A 14497-nucleotide genomic window follows, 5' to 3' on the forward strand; every position below is an offset into this window, starting at 1 on the left:
GCCGCCATCATCAGCCTCACCATCCCGCTGCTTGGCCTGTGGAAAAACTCTCTGGTCAGCATGAAGTCGGAAGCTTTGCGCTCCTCACAAGAGACGGGGGAAGAAGATTCCCTTGTTGGTAGCCAAAGCACCCTTAGGTCTGTTTCTCAGCGCATATCGGAGGAGGTGGAGGTGGAGGAGGAAGAGGAGGAGAATGTTGGCGAGACACAAGAGGGGACCATTGTTGAGTCCTTCACTGTTGAGCGTGTATGGGCAGAAGAAGAGGAATTGGAGGAGTTGGAGGAGGAGGAAATGGACAGTCAGGCCAGTGAGGGGAGCGAATTCTTACGCGTTGGTACTCTGGCGCATATGGCAGATTTCATGCTAGGCTGCCTATCCCGTGACCCTCGCGTTCAAAGAATTTATTCCAGCACCGATTACTGGGTGTTCACTCTCCTGGACCCACGGTACAAGCAAAATCTTTCCACTCTCATCCCTGGAGAGGAAAGGAGTGTGAGAATGCATGAATACCAGCAGGCCCTGGTGCACAAGCTAAAACAGTATTTCCCTTCTGACAGCGCTAGCGGCAGAGTGCGTAGTTCTGCGGGACAAGTAGCGAGGGAGAGTAGGCGAGCAGGCAGCTTGTCCAGCACTGGCAAGGGTACGCTTTACAAGGCTTTTGCCAGCTTTATGTCACCCCCGCAAGACACTGTCACCTGTCCCCAGTCTCGGCAGAGAAGGGCTGATCTTTACAGAAAGATGGTGAGGGAGTACGTAGCTGACCATACCATCGTCCTAAATGATCACACAGCTCCCTACAACTACTGGGTTTCAAAGCTGGACATGTGGCACGAACTGGCGCTGTACGCCTTGGAGGTTCTTGCCTGCCCTGCCGCTAGCGTCTTGTCCGAGCGGGTTTTCAGTGCAGCTGGTGGCATCATCACCGATAAGCGTACACGCCTGTCGACTGACAGCGCTGACAGGCTGACGCTTATCAAGATGAATAAAGCATGGATTTCTCCTAATTTCCAATCTCCAGCAGGTGAAGGAAGCTCAACCTGAATAATTTATCCACTCCTCCTCCTCCTCCTCATTTTCCTCCTTCTCCTGCTCTTTGTACAGTAAAGCAGAGGAAACTGGCTATTTTTTGACAGGGCCCACTGGCTCTACCTATAGTACTTTATGCATTTAATTTTTCTGGAGGGCCACCGACCCGGTCCTCTGTTTTAAACAATTTTTGGGAGTGCCACATACAGGCACTCAATCTATTCAATTTTTCTGGAGGGCCACCTACCTGCTCCTCTGGTTTGAAAACTTTTTTGGACTGCCACATACAGGCACTCAATCTATTCCATTTTTCTGGAGGGCCACCTACCTGCTCCTCTGGTTTGAAAACTTTTTTGCACTGCCACATACAGGCACTCAATCTATTCCATTTTTCTGGAGGGCCACCTACCTGCTCCTCTGGTTTGAAAACTTTTTTGGACTGCCACATACAGGCACTCAATCTATTCCATTTTTCTGGAGGGCCACCTACCTGCTCCTCTGGTTTGAAAACTTTTTTGGACTGCCACATACAGGCACTCAATCTATTCCATTTTTCTGGAGGGCCACCTACCTGCTCCTCTGGTTTGAAAACTTTTTTGGACTGCCACATACAGGCACTCAATCTATTCCATTTTTCTGGAGGGCCACCTACCCGCTCCTCTGGTTTGAAAACTTTTTTGGACTGCCACATACAGGCACTCAATCTATTCCATTTTTCTGGAGGGCCACCTACCTGCTCCTCTGGTTTGAAAACTTTTTTGGACTGCCACATACAGGCACTCAATCTATTCCATTTTTCTGGAGGGCCACCTACCTGCTCCTCTGGTTTGAAAACTTTTTTGGACTGCCACATACAGGCACTCAATCTATTCCATTTTTCTGGAGGGCCACCTACCTGCTCCTCTGGTTTGAAAACTTTTTTGGACTGCCACATACAGGCACTATCCAAATTAAATTGTCTCCATAGCAGCCTCCACACGTTGTCTCCATTGCTTCCTCCAAAAGTCGTCCATATAGCTGCCTCCATACATCGTCCCTTTATCAAACGAGGTGTGTCAGGCAGAAATTTGGGTTGTTTTCATGGATTCCACATCAAAGTTGTTAACTTTGTCGCCACCCAGCTGTGTTATCCACAAAATATACTGGCAAACTTTTATCATTTACCAATATTATTTCAGCGCTTCTTGCGCTTCTGTTTACATTCCCCTCACCCGCCATATCCTAAACTTATAAGAACGCTACTACACTTGATCTTATACAAAAGGTTCTTAGAAGTGCTGTTTGGGGAGTAGCCTAGAGACACGGGCTTGGATTGGCGAAAGCTCGCCTGGCAGCGGAGCGCCAGCTCCATGCCAAGATCCAACTAACATAGTTTTAACTGCAGCACCTTTAATCTACTACTAGTTCACTGCCTCCATACATAGTCCCCTTATCAAACGAGCTTTGTCAGGCAGAATTTTGGGTTGTTTTCATGGCTTCCACAACAATCTTGTTAACTTTGTCGCCACCCTGCTGTGTTATCCACAAAATATACTGGCAAACTTTTATCATTTACCAATATTATTTCAGCGCTTCTTGCGCATCTGTTTACATTCCCCTCACCCGCCATATCCCAAACTTATAAGAACGCTACTACACTTAACTTGGTGCACGCTGGGACCGAGTCTGACCCTGGGGCTGGTGATATACTGCCGACGCAGAGGATTGCGGGGCCTACCTCGGTCCAGGTCTCAAAGGCCTACTATACCTCCTCCTCCTCCCACCCCTCCTCCACCTCCTCCTCCTCCGAATTACCATCCGTGGCCATGGCGCCATCAGTCGGTAGCTCTAGGCACAGCAGCAGTGCCGTCGCTAAGCGACAGCAGGCGGTGCTCAAACTGCTGAGCCTAGCCGATAAAAGGCACACCGCCCAAGAGCTATTACAGGGCATTCCACATCAAACTTGTTAACTTTCTCGCCACCCTGCTGTGTAATCCAGAAAAGATACTGGCAAACTTTTATCATTTACCAATATTATTTCAGCGCTTCTTGCGCATCTGTTTCCATTCCCCTCACCCGCCATATCCTAAACTTATAAGAACGCTATTACACTTGATCTTATACAAAAGGTTCTTAGAAGTGCTGTTTGGGGAGTAGCCTAGAGACAGGGGCTTGGATTGGCGAAAGCTCGCCTGGCAGCGGAGCGCCAGCTCCATGCCAAGATCCAACTAACATAGTTTTAACTGCAGCACCTTTAATCTACTACTAGTTCACTGCCTCCATACATGGTCCCCTTATCAAACGAGCTGTGTCAGGCAGAATTTTGGGTTGTTTTCATGGCTTCCATGTTAACTTTGTCGCCACCCTGCTGTGTAATCCACAAAATATACTGGCAAACTTTTATCATGTACCGATATTATTTGAGCGCTTCTTGCTCACCTCCTTTGGTTCCTCTCTGCCACCCATTGGTTTGAAGCCTGAGTCCATTTAGGGTATGTCGCCATGCCACTCTCTAGCCTGCCGCTGCTGCCGCTGCCTCTGCATGCCTTCCCCTATAGTGTCAGGGTCAATTATTGGATGTTTTAGATGCTATCTAGCTTCATTCTGTCACTCTGTCATGGCCATGCTGTTGCCCATAATTTTGGCATAATGGTGCGATTAAGCAGCCTCAGAGGCATCCATGCATGCTGCCCCTGCTGTTTCCTGTCCATTTCTGTGGTGTTTCCATCCTTTTCTGAGGTTCCCAGGTGTTTGGCCAAGCTTCCCTGTGCAGAGCCTTGGTCCCCTTGAAAAATGCTCGAGTCTCCCATTGACTTCAATGGGGCTCGTTATTCGAGACGAGCACTCGAGCATCGGGAAAAGTTCGTCTCGAATAACGAGTACCCGAGCATTTTAGTGCTCGCTCATCTCTACTGGTGACCCTTTAAGTGGGGTTATACCAGAGTAACAGTACCCTGGTGTCTCAGTACTGCTTGCCACCTATGGCATGTATTCTCTCTATGAGCCTTGTTAGACAGGTTGACATAAAACATCCTATATGGCTTTACATACATTTTAGGAGGTTTATTTTTTGGCCTATCTGTTTTAGGGAACAATATCAATAATATATATATGGGGTAACTATGGCACTTGCATTTGGACTTTGGTTTTAGTATGCATTGCGGTTACTTCTATAAAAACGACTTTATGAAGTCACACTTTTATGCAAGACATAAAATTGAAAATATTAGCATGGGGTAACACATTAAAATGTATGAAAGTGCCTGTGAGAAATTCCTGAAATATTTGAAATTTGATGTGTTTAATTTCCTGTATTAATGCCTTTCATTTGATGATGCACAGTCCGCTTAAACCTTTAACACCTGTCAGGTTGTACTTCTTGCCCTGAATACAACTTTATTAATTGTTCATTTCTTGTCAGGGGATGAAACATTTGCTATTGCAACAATATCCAGCGCCCCAGGCACATCACAGCCGACGGTAAGAGCAATGTGCATGTCAAGTATTTTTGGGAATTTATTTAAAATGATATATTCTTATACATGATTTATACAACTACATAACATTATTTGCAGGCAAAGATTTGAGGGGACCACTTACCATATATTTAAAGAGCTTGGTGCTGGGCAACTTATCAGCTGGTTTTGGGCCTCTAAACCACTAGGATATCTTTATACAGCTGTGGCTTAGGGCCTCAAAAACATTTTACTCATCACCGTTGATATCTAGGTTCTGGAAATAAAACAATGGAAATTGACCTAGGACCATGGTCTTCATCGAACCCTACACTTTCTGAGTGGGAGAAGAAAGAATAGTAACAGCATTGCTTCTAATAGTGTAAAAAGTTATATACCATTCTAGGATTCTCCTGCCTGGGTTTATCTTATGTTAGCACTGACACAAATGTAGACTGCAACTGGATCCTGGCAACTTCATAGCAATAGGCATCATGAGACATTTCCTACAGAAATTGACCAACAATTTGGTTTGTTAAGACGTTCTTGTCATAGCATTTTGGATGTAGAAATGGGAAATGTGATATTGATGTCATATTGAAATGATACATATTTCTTATTTCATTTCATAAATAACCTATTTATGAATATTTTTGTTAATTTGATAATACTAGGTCTCCACAGATGCCTATGACCCCATCATAACAAACCTGACCCAAGACAGAGGGAAATCTGTCCACTCACAGCCAGTCCTAGGCTACTTGGAAGTTGTCTCACAGATCCTGCCCAACAAATCTTTGACAAAGGATACAGCAGGCAACTTGACTCAGGTAATGCTTCCTATTCTATACACATGACATGGCTTGAGACTCTTTTGTTATCTTTCTTCATTCTCTTTGACATTAAATAAGTTTGGTGCACTAGAGGTGGAACCATCTCTTGTAGAAATATGATGGAGAAGAAATTGTGTACCGGCGGGTATGGCCCCATCCATGATACACTAAGAAGCCCACATGTGCTGGAAAACAGGAAATAGGAAAAGTATGTCTTAAAGCTTTATGTGTCCCACATACGTACTGCTTTTACCAGTGGGGCCATTTGGGAGCTGGTAGATAACCTATAAGCTATTTTTCCAGGCAGCCTTCCATCCATTTCAACATCTGGTGTCAAGATACCCTAGAACAGTGATGGCGAACCTATGGCACGCGTGCCAGAGAGGGCACGCAGAGCCCTCTCTGCAGGCACGCGTACCATCTCCCCAGTCTCATGAAAGTGGGCCCGACACGCTGCGATACCTGCGCAGCCTGGCGATACCTGCGCGCTCTGATGCCTGCGCGGCCCGGCACTCCACTGTCTGCGCGGCCCCGGTGCTCCGATTCATGCGCGGCCCCGGCATTCCGCTTCCTGCTTGTTAGCGGCGCGCCGACGTCTGCGCGGCCCCGGCGTCCCGCTGCCTGCGGGGTCGCAGGGTCCCGGCGCCCGATGCCTGCTGTCTGGCTCCTGTGCTCCGGCGGTGACGTCACCGCATCCTCGCCTGCACTTGAAATGGCGCGTTTCGGCTGCTGCACCTGGTAAGCCCCTCTGTGTGTGTCTGTCTATACTGGGGTGGTGGTGGGGGGGGAGACCCTATTTCTATCCTGGGGTGGGGGATGAGGCCCTATTTCTATCCTTGTGTGGGGGATGAGGCCCTATTTCTATCCTTGTGTGGGGGATGAGGCCCTATTTCTATCCTGGAGTGGGGGATGAGGCCCTATTTCTATCCTGGAGTGGGGGATGAGGCCCTATTTCTATCCTGGAGTGGGGGATGAGGCCCTATTTCTATCCTGGGGTGGGGGATGAGGCCCTATTTCTATCCTGGGGTGGGGGGTGAGGCCCTGTGTCTATACTGAGGTGGGGGGCCCTGTCTCTATAGTGGGGTGGGGGTGAGGCCCTGTCTCTATACTGGCTACTGGAGGGACTGGGTATTACCTCTAAACTCACAATGCTGCAGCATTTCTCCTGTGTTGTGTAAGATATTTTCAGAGAAAATAAAACTTTTACTTAAAGAGCAACAGCCGCAGTACACAGCCATACACGGAGCTACAGCCGCAGTACACAGCCATACACGGAGCTACAGCCGCAGTACACAGCCATACATGGAGCTACAGCCACAGTACACAGCCATACACATAGTTACAGCCACAGTACACAGCCATACACGGAGCTACAGCCACAGTACACAGCCATACACGGAGCTACAGCCGCAGTACACAGCCATACACGGAGCTACAGCCGCAGTACACAGCCATACATGGAGCTACAGCCGCAGTACACAGCCATACATGGAGCTACAGCCGCAGTACACAGCCAAACATGGAGCTACAGCCGCAGTACACAGCCATACATGGAGCTACAGCCGCAGTACACAGCCATACATGGAGCTACAGCCGCAGTACACAGCCATACACGGAGCTACAGCCGCAGGCAGTAATACAGTATTCATCACTATATTAGCTTCTAGTATAGTGTTATTATTGGTAATGTTGGCCTTTCTATAGTGGTCTTTATAACCAGAATTATGCTATTTATGTGGTTGTAATGGTGGCCTCATAATGTCAAAGTGTTATTTGTCTCTTGTATAGTGGTATTGTGGCGCTTTTGGGCTAAATTGCTGTGTTGGCACCTTGCGATAGAAACGTCGGCTTTGGTTTGCAGTTTGGGCACTCGGTCTCTTAAAGGTTCGCCATCACTGCCCTAGAACATACTCGGGAAGGCAATTTCTATTAAAACCATTGTCCCTTTCTGTGCTCAGAATCAGCACATGAAGGAAATACTGCTGGGGTAACCGTTTCGTCAATTTACCATAACAGGAGACAGGGTTAGCAAATTGTGCTTGACTCTGTGACCTGAGCCCATAAGAACCCCAGTAAAAGTAGTGGATAAAGTATTTGATATGCCTTGAGTAGGTCCCCATACTTGTGCCCTTGTCTCTATTGTACACACATATATATATATAATATATATATATATATATATATATATATATATATATCTGTTCTGGGCTTATGAGAGAATAACAAGGTGACTTCAGTTGCTGATGCCAGATAGAAGCTCAATAGCAAGCACACGTCGTGTGTGTTGCACATACACAGCCTGAAACATTCAGTCATTACCTACTTACCGTCCCTGATGCTCCCCCCCGTACATCAATATTCAATATTGGACATAGTAATAATAATGTAATTTCCAACTACCTTATTCACCATACATATCTAAATTCACTTGGGTCTGCAGATATCTGCTCCGTGTCCCGATTCGCTTAACTTATGCATTTCCAAAATGGAATAATCGCTCTTCCAATTTCCAGTCACAAGAATGCAAATTGCTAAGACACTTTTCTTGGTACTAAAAAGCAAGAGAAACTTTATGAACATTACATTTTGCAGTGTTGTGCATTTGCTATTGTAAAAGATTTATCTGTGAGCAGAGCGGATTCTGCAGAACTGCACTAAAATGCCACTACATCTAATGCTAGATTCATTGGCCTATGTTATAGCCTAATTGGAGTACTGTATCATCCCTATGTATATTTCCATTATAATTAATCGGTTAAGTAATATACCTATAAACTAAGTGGGCATAAAACAAGAACTTTAATGCTGAGGATGCATGTATTTCCTGCAAGGCATATGTTTTGCTGAAATTATTCGTTTGCTAGGAAACATTTGTTTTAAATATGAATTTGTATAATCTGATGAATTGCTCTGTACACTTGTAGGCCTTTCTCAAGACTGTTGAAGAGGTTCTTTCTTTGCCTACCTGGAGTGATGTGCCAACAGTAAGTATAGAGAGACTACATTATTTACCATTTATCATCTCACTGCTTTCCATCATTAACCCTTGCTTTTTTATCTTTTACCATTCTCAAGTTATGGCTTGTTCTACTTCATGTTCAGTGATCATAGAGAACTGGGGGGCCCACATAACTCTGTACATAAGGTATCCATGGGGGAGAGTAGGGTATGTATCTAATTAATCCATAGGGTTTTGAGGGGGTTTTACATAAAATAACCATGAGGAGGGCTGTTAGGCATGATAAAATAGAGAACAGGAGACTATTTTAGTTTGTGAATTTTCAACTGAGTCCACTGCAATGGGGCCCACTAAGGCTCTGTCCAGGCGGCCTACTGAAACCTGGAGCTGACCCTGATAGAGAAGTCTGATGGTGCACTGTCACTTAAGGCAGCTCACCTTAGATCCTGGGATGTATATGGCTGACATAATTCTCACTATAGTAGCACTACTGTATACCTAGACCAGATAACATTTAGGGCACAGATAAAAAGAAGCAAAACTGACCTCATACATTTTTACAATTCACTTTGAACAGAAGAAAAGGATTGATTCCACTAGCCTATTCCTATATGGAATAGAATAATGGACACTTTAAACTAATAATAAATGGAAGCACTTTCCTTTTACCAACCATTCCCATTGACTTGCTTGTATGTAGGTTTTCCTTACATAATACATCTGTTATTTATAATGGTAGATATAATGCTACAGCCACATTATTTCTGCTGTTATATATAATGGAAAATTAGCAGTGGGCACAACTAACTGTGGTGTGAACTTAGCCTTAGCCAAATATATTGATAAACATGGTGGTACTTGCTTCCCTGAGTTGAATGTTTTACCGTGGGTCTAAAAAACACTAAAATATATGATAGAAATATTAGAGCCCTACCGTGTCACAGCACAGAGATGCTCGGAAAGGGAAAAAGATCTTGACAAAATATTCTTATCCAACATGAAAACATTAAACGGTTAAAGAAATAATTTAGTGGTTTTATTTTTGAATCTTCACAGAAGTCAGCTTTACATGTTTAGATGTTTTTCTCCATAATAGCTGTTTAAGATTTTTTTCCCACCCACAAGATTGTTTTGGTGGTGTTATTACAGATGATATGAACATCTTCTTCTTTAATCTTTAGGGTGGGGCAAGTGATTCTGCTACAACAATGAATCCATCTGTGTACAGTAACACTTAACTGTAAATGAACTTGGTTAAAATCCAGATTAAAAATACAAAGGACTGAAATTTAGCAGTAGGATTCTATTAGCCGTTTATAACACATAAGTTCTGAAATTTGCTTGATGACAAAATTCTAAAATTTCCATCCCCTAGTGATGTTTACACAATAAAGATCAATTTTAACCCCTTATTTTACAATTTTATTCAGTTTTATTGCTTTTTTAGCTCGTATCACTCAGTGATGGTCAGTGCGGGTGAGGACTCTCTAGCCAAACACTTCATGATTCCTAGTGCTGTGTACTGACAATGTGCTTAGATTATCAGGGTACAGGGTGTATATACACTTTCATTTAGCTTCTGAACATTCACTAGTATCTGACACATAGAAAGAGAGATGAGACAGATCAGAGATGAGAGATCACATGACATTCTCCCCTCTACTATCACAGCCATCACATACTGTCAGCTCTACTATATGTCTCCCTCCCTCTCCCCTGGATAAAGATCTTATCTGCCTGTAGCTTGTAGCTTTACTCTCCTCACAATGTGCTTTCATTTACTGTCAGGAAGTCAGTGTGTGGGTCTGTGTAAGCTCATCCTGGAATGCAAGGGTAGGTGCTAGAGGCAGAGAGCAGGTCAGTGCAGCGTCAGACAGAAGAACAATATGTCTGCCTACTCTAAACTCAGAAGATCCAGGGTCAGGTTCAGGGGCAACCAAAATTGTGTACACCAGGACTGATAGAGACAGGTTGGAATTATATCTGTGAAATACTGTATTTTTGTTAATAGAGAATTAGAGAATATGTCATTTTGTTATCCTAAGTACATTTAAGAATCTTGTTTTCATGGAAATACCCCTTTAAGATTTTTGTAGCCCAGAGAAATGAAAATAAAAAATGTGAAATAATGTTTCCATTTATGCATAATAGTATTAGATCATGTAATAGTTTGATTGTTCTTATCAAAACCATAGCTAAAGGTAATTATGGTATAGGGCACAGGCCAAATGTATCAAAGAGGTCTCTACCTATGAAGCCTTTCTAATCACTTTTACATTATAGTAATAAAACATAAAGGGTCAAGTATATAGCCACAAGTGGTGATAAAATATGTATTAACGTGAAGTTATGATGTGCTAAAATTGCTTCCAGCTTTGAAATGTCTAAAACATTTAGGAAAATTCCAGTGGTGTCAGCTTAGGGTTGAATCATCATAGATCTTTCATAGTGTTATCAGGATGGTTATGTAGAATATGTAAGATCTTATTACAGCGTGATTGACATATTCTGCCCCAGCTCTGTGACATGCAGCCTTCACCTTCTCTGCACAATGTCTTATTTAAACAGAAATTTTGCTCAAAACCAGGAAGGTATGTAAATGGACTTGTGTGCTCTTTATAGATTAGGAAACAAAAGGTTTATTTTAACAACAAACAGACCAAGAAAATACATTTTAACCAAGAATTTTATTGCATCTTTGCAGGTTTACCCTGATGTCGGGGGACTCATTGATACCGTTGATAAAGTTATGGGGCATATGGCAAGAAACCTAGTAGAAAACCCATCTTTGATTGTTACATTGGAAGGCAGTTCATCAGTAGCAGGTGATTGATTATCCCTAATAACAAATTAGTCAATTACTGGGGTTTCACATAGGCGTGTGTATTGTGCGTCCATTGCCCATCCATTGCCTTTTGCTTCTGTTTTGTTTCTGTGTCCACAAAAAAAATAAAGTTTGAAAACATAATATTTTTAATGAATATGGTGCTCCCTTTACTGCCCCAACATAGTGCACCAAATTGTTTTTGGTGCACCTTTAACATGGGCCTTGCAACACACTGCTGCCAGCACAAGAACTATGGCGTCAGCAGGCAGAAACACTGTCTCGTCATAGTTTTTGTGCCAGCAGATCGTATAGACATGCATCTGCCGACACGTTCAGTGGGGAAAAGAGGATTCAGGGGGACAGCGCCAGAGGGTGAGTGCTAACTTTATTTTTTTCTATATACTCGAGTATAAGCTAAGTGGGGCTTTTTCAGCACAAAAATTGAGCTTAAAAACTTGGTTTATACTCAAGTATACACAGTAATAGATAATGGGGTTAACTACGCTTTTCAATATATGAGCATCACACAAAAAGCAGACATGCCATACAGTATATCTGTTAGCATTCCGTGACATATATTTAAGATATATCATAAGGGACAGCACCTCACTCTACTTAGTGTACTCGCGGGTGCTCAAGTAGGGTACCACGCAATATCTAAACATCACTTTAATAGTTTGGCATTCCTTCATTTGGCATTCCTAACAAATAATTTTTATACTGAACAAAGTATTGCAATCCAGACTTGGACTGTTGGACTGTAAAAGCTGGCATGGGGAAGAATAGGATGTGATGGCAATGCACATCACTCATCATCGTCAAATACATTGTAAATAAATGATCAAGATGCAGTGATCATCAAGGGAAAAACCGAGGAGGGCAGGGAAAAGAAAGGGGAAATAAGGAAGAAAAAAGAAAAGGAGAAATGGATATATGGTGGGAATACAAGTATATATGGAGAATGTATACATGCTCGTTACATACTTATATTCCTCCGATACATACACGTACATGCTCCATCCTGGAACTTCTGATGGACAACTTCCGGCTCCATTATTTAGTGTCACTGATCCATCCGAATGCCGGCTTCCCTCCTATGTCGGGTTATACCGCCCTGTCCTACAGCCTTTAGTGAGCAATGCAGTTAGCTTTACTTTCTTCTTATGTACCTTGCAATCCAGTAGGTATGCATCTTTTTCTCCCGATATGTTTTTACTTTGTAGAAGCAGATATTACATTGTATATAGTGGCTTTAACACCCGTAGCACTCCTCTCTCGTCGCTCTGCCTATACCATATTATATCCATTGATGCTCTTCTTAGAGAGATTTTTCTGTCTACATGTATTCATACCAACAATGCCTGCTTGCTTATATTTCCCCTTCGCATATTCCGGTACTGTTTATCATTGTCATTACATTTGTTATGCATTGTGATATTTTGCACCTCATACTTAGTTTGTACTCTTATTGTACATGTTAATTTCCACTTATTTGCCACTTATAATTCTCTGGTTTCTGGATACTTAGCCTCTTTGGGGGTTATTTATAATTAGGCAGTTCTATGTCTATTTTTGGAGTTCCGCTGCCAATCAGATTCATTAAAACGGCTTTAATAAATGTTCTTATTGTCTTGTTCTTTTTGTCTGGAATTTTTTTCAAAAAGTCCCAAAATAGTCTCAAAATGCATAAAAAGTCCTAGGACATAGACCAGCAGGGGACTGAAGTGACTATGAGACTTTTTATGAGACATTTTGCAAAAGTCTTAAGCCTTTGCACGGTGTTGCATGTTTTATGTTTACACCAGTTTAATGAAGAGGTGAACATAGCCCTGTGAGACTTTTTAGCAGTGAGAAGTCTCAAAAACCCACAATGCGACTACTTTGAGACAATTTTATGCCAAAAAAGCCGAATAAAACCAATGATAAATAACCCTCTTTATGTTTGTGTTCACTTGAGGTAGGTCTTAGTGTAGGCCGAAACATTACATGAATTTTGATTGCTATACTTTGTTCACTATTAAAATTCATTGTTTTGAATCACTGAAGGAGTTTTTCTTTCAAGTCATGTATACTTACTAAAAATGGCACCCAGGCACCATGAAGTATTTGGCCATCCAGATTTGACAATAAAAACATTCAATTGTATTAAAGATAAAAAAATATAGCTGGAACATTTTACTTGCATAAATGCTAACCATATGTTGTAGACATTTGTATGGTGGCATGAGGTGTGTCTATGGGTACATTTTACAGACCTGTATAAAAGGCACATATATGTATACAGTATTCCCTCCTGTAAATTATTTGCTATGTATTGCAAAGTTGAATGCCAAAATGCTTTGCATTATGTTTTAATATATACACCTGCTCTACCTGCTTAGTGTGTCCATAGACATCTACTATCAGATGGGGCCAAAAGAGTATCCTTAAGAACTCCAACTAGTTAGTATGCTTAAGTATAGCGTAGACAAAGTAGGATGTATTAGTGTTGTAAACTACAAAGAGATAAGGCTATAATAGTCTATAGGACATTGATACCACTGTATGGCACCTGTCCTCAGCCTCCGTTAAATCTTGCATTTTACATAGAAATCTCCAAGCATTGACTGCAATCACAATGTCTGCACAGACCCTGTAAATTATCTGATTTAGTCAAAACTACTGTAACTGTCCATCTGCATTATCGTAGCTCTGTGAATAAGCATGTAATAGGCACAACAATTTCCGTAACAAATCTACCATGTTCTCTTCCACTTTGATATACGATGCCAAGGAAAAATAACTTGTCAACAAGACATGCAGAAGACTTCTGTGTATGCTTTCTACAGTGTTATACCACAAGAATGTCCCTTATCATAATTTTATCTAAATTAATGTTTCATGTAAGGTTATATATAGAACTAGTCCAGTGCTGGTTGTATGTACATAAACATTAACTTTGAAGTGTGATATATAACCAGAGTGATGTTTGATGTACAGACAAGAGGCATGCATGTCTGTGTCTTTTATTGTAACTGCCATTGTGGGAAAATACAGAAACTGGGAGACAAAATGGTCTTTGTTGATGTACTATCCCATCAATGGAAATAAGGTTATGTGCTAACATGGAATTCAAGAATTCTTAAAGTTATATGAGAAAAAAATACATTGTAGTAGAAAAAAATGAAGTACAAGTTCATGCAAAATCCTAAATAGGACCATACTTTAGTTATGTGTCTTAGAAACCATTGATCCCTCACAAGCATCAAGTCCAAGGTTGAATGATGCTCACCATGCAGTAGGGATTAGGGTTTAGACTTGGACTAAACATGTTTCATTGTTATAGCATACCTTTTTATTGAATGTTCTACATTGATAAGATGTATGAGATTAGGGTGTGGTCTCTTTTTTTTCTCTTAGTATGAGTTTAGTGGTAGTA

The 14497-nt window shown here is 42.1% G+C and overlaps 1 protein-coding gene across 2 annotated transcripts in view; it reads left to right on the top strand.

Moving 5' to 3' along the window:
- The window catches only part of ADGRD1 (adhesion G protein-coupled receptor D1), a 430427-nt gene that overhangs the window by 72919 nt on the left and 343011 nt on the right, over positions 1-14497 (top strand). For both annotated transcript variants that reach the window (XM_072144407.1, XM_072144408.1), the window contains 4 exons: positions 4427-4485; positions 5135-5290; positions 8218-8277; positions 10957-11077. In XM_072144407.1, coding sequence (XP_072000508.1) covers positions 4427-4485; positions 5135-5290; positions 8218-8277; positions 10957-11077 — 396 coding nt within the window. The remainder of the gene's footprint in view (positions 1-4426; positions 4486-5134; positions 5291-8217; positions 8278-10956; positions 11078-14497) is intronic.

Source organism: Engystomops pustulosus, chromosome 1 (genome assembly GCF_040894005.1).
Source record: "Engystomops pustulosus chromosome 1, aEngPut4.maternal, whole genome shotgun sequence".
Taxonomy (NCBI): Eukaryota; Metazoa; Chordata; class Amphibia; order Anura; family Leptodactylidae; genus Engystomops; species Engystomops pustulosus.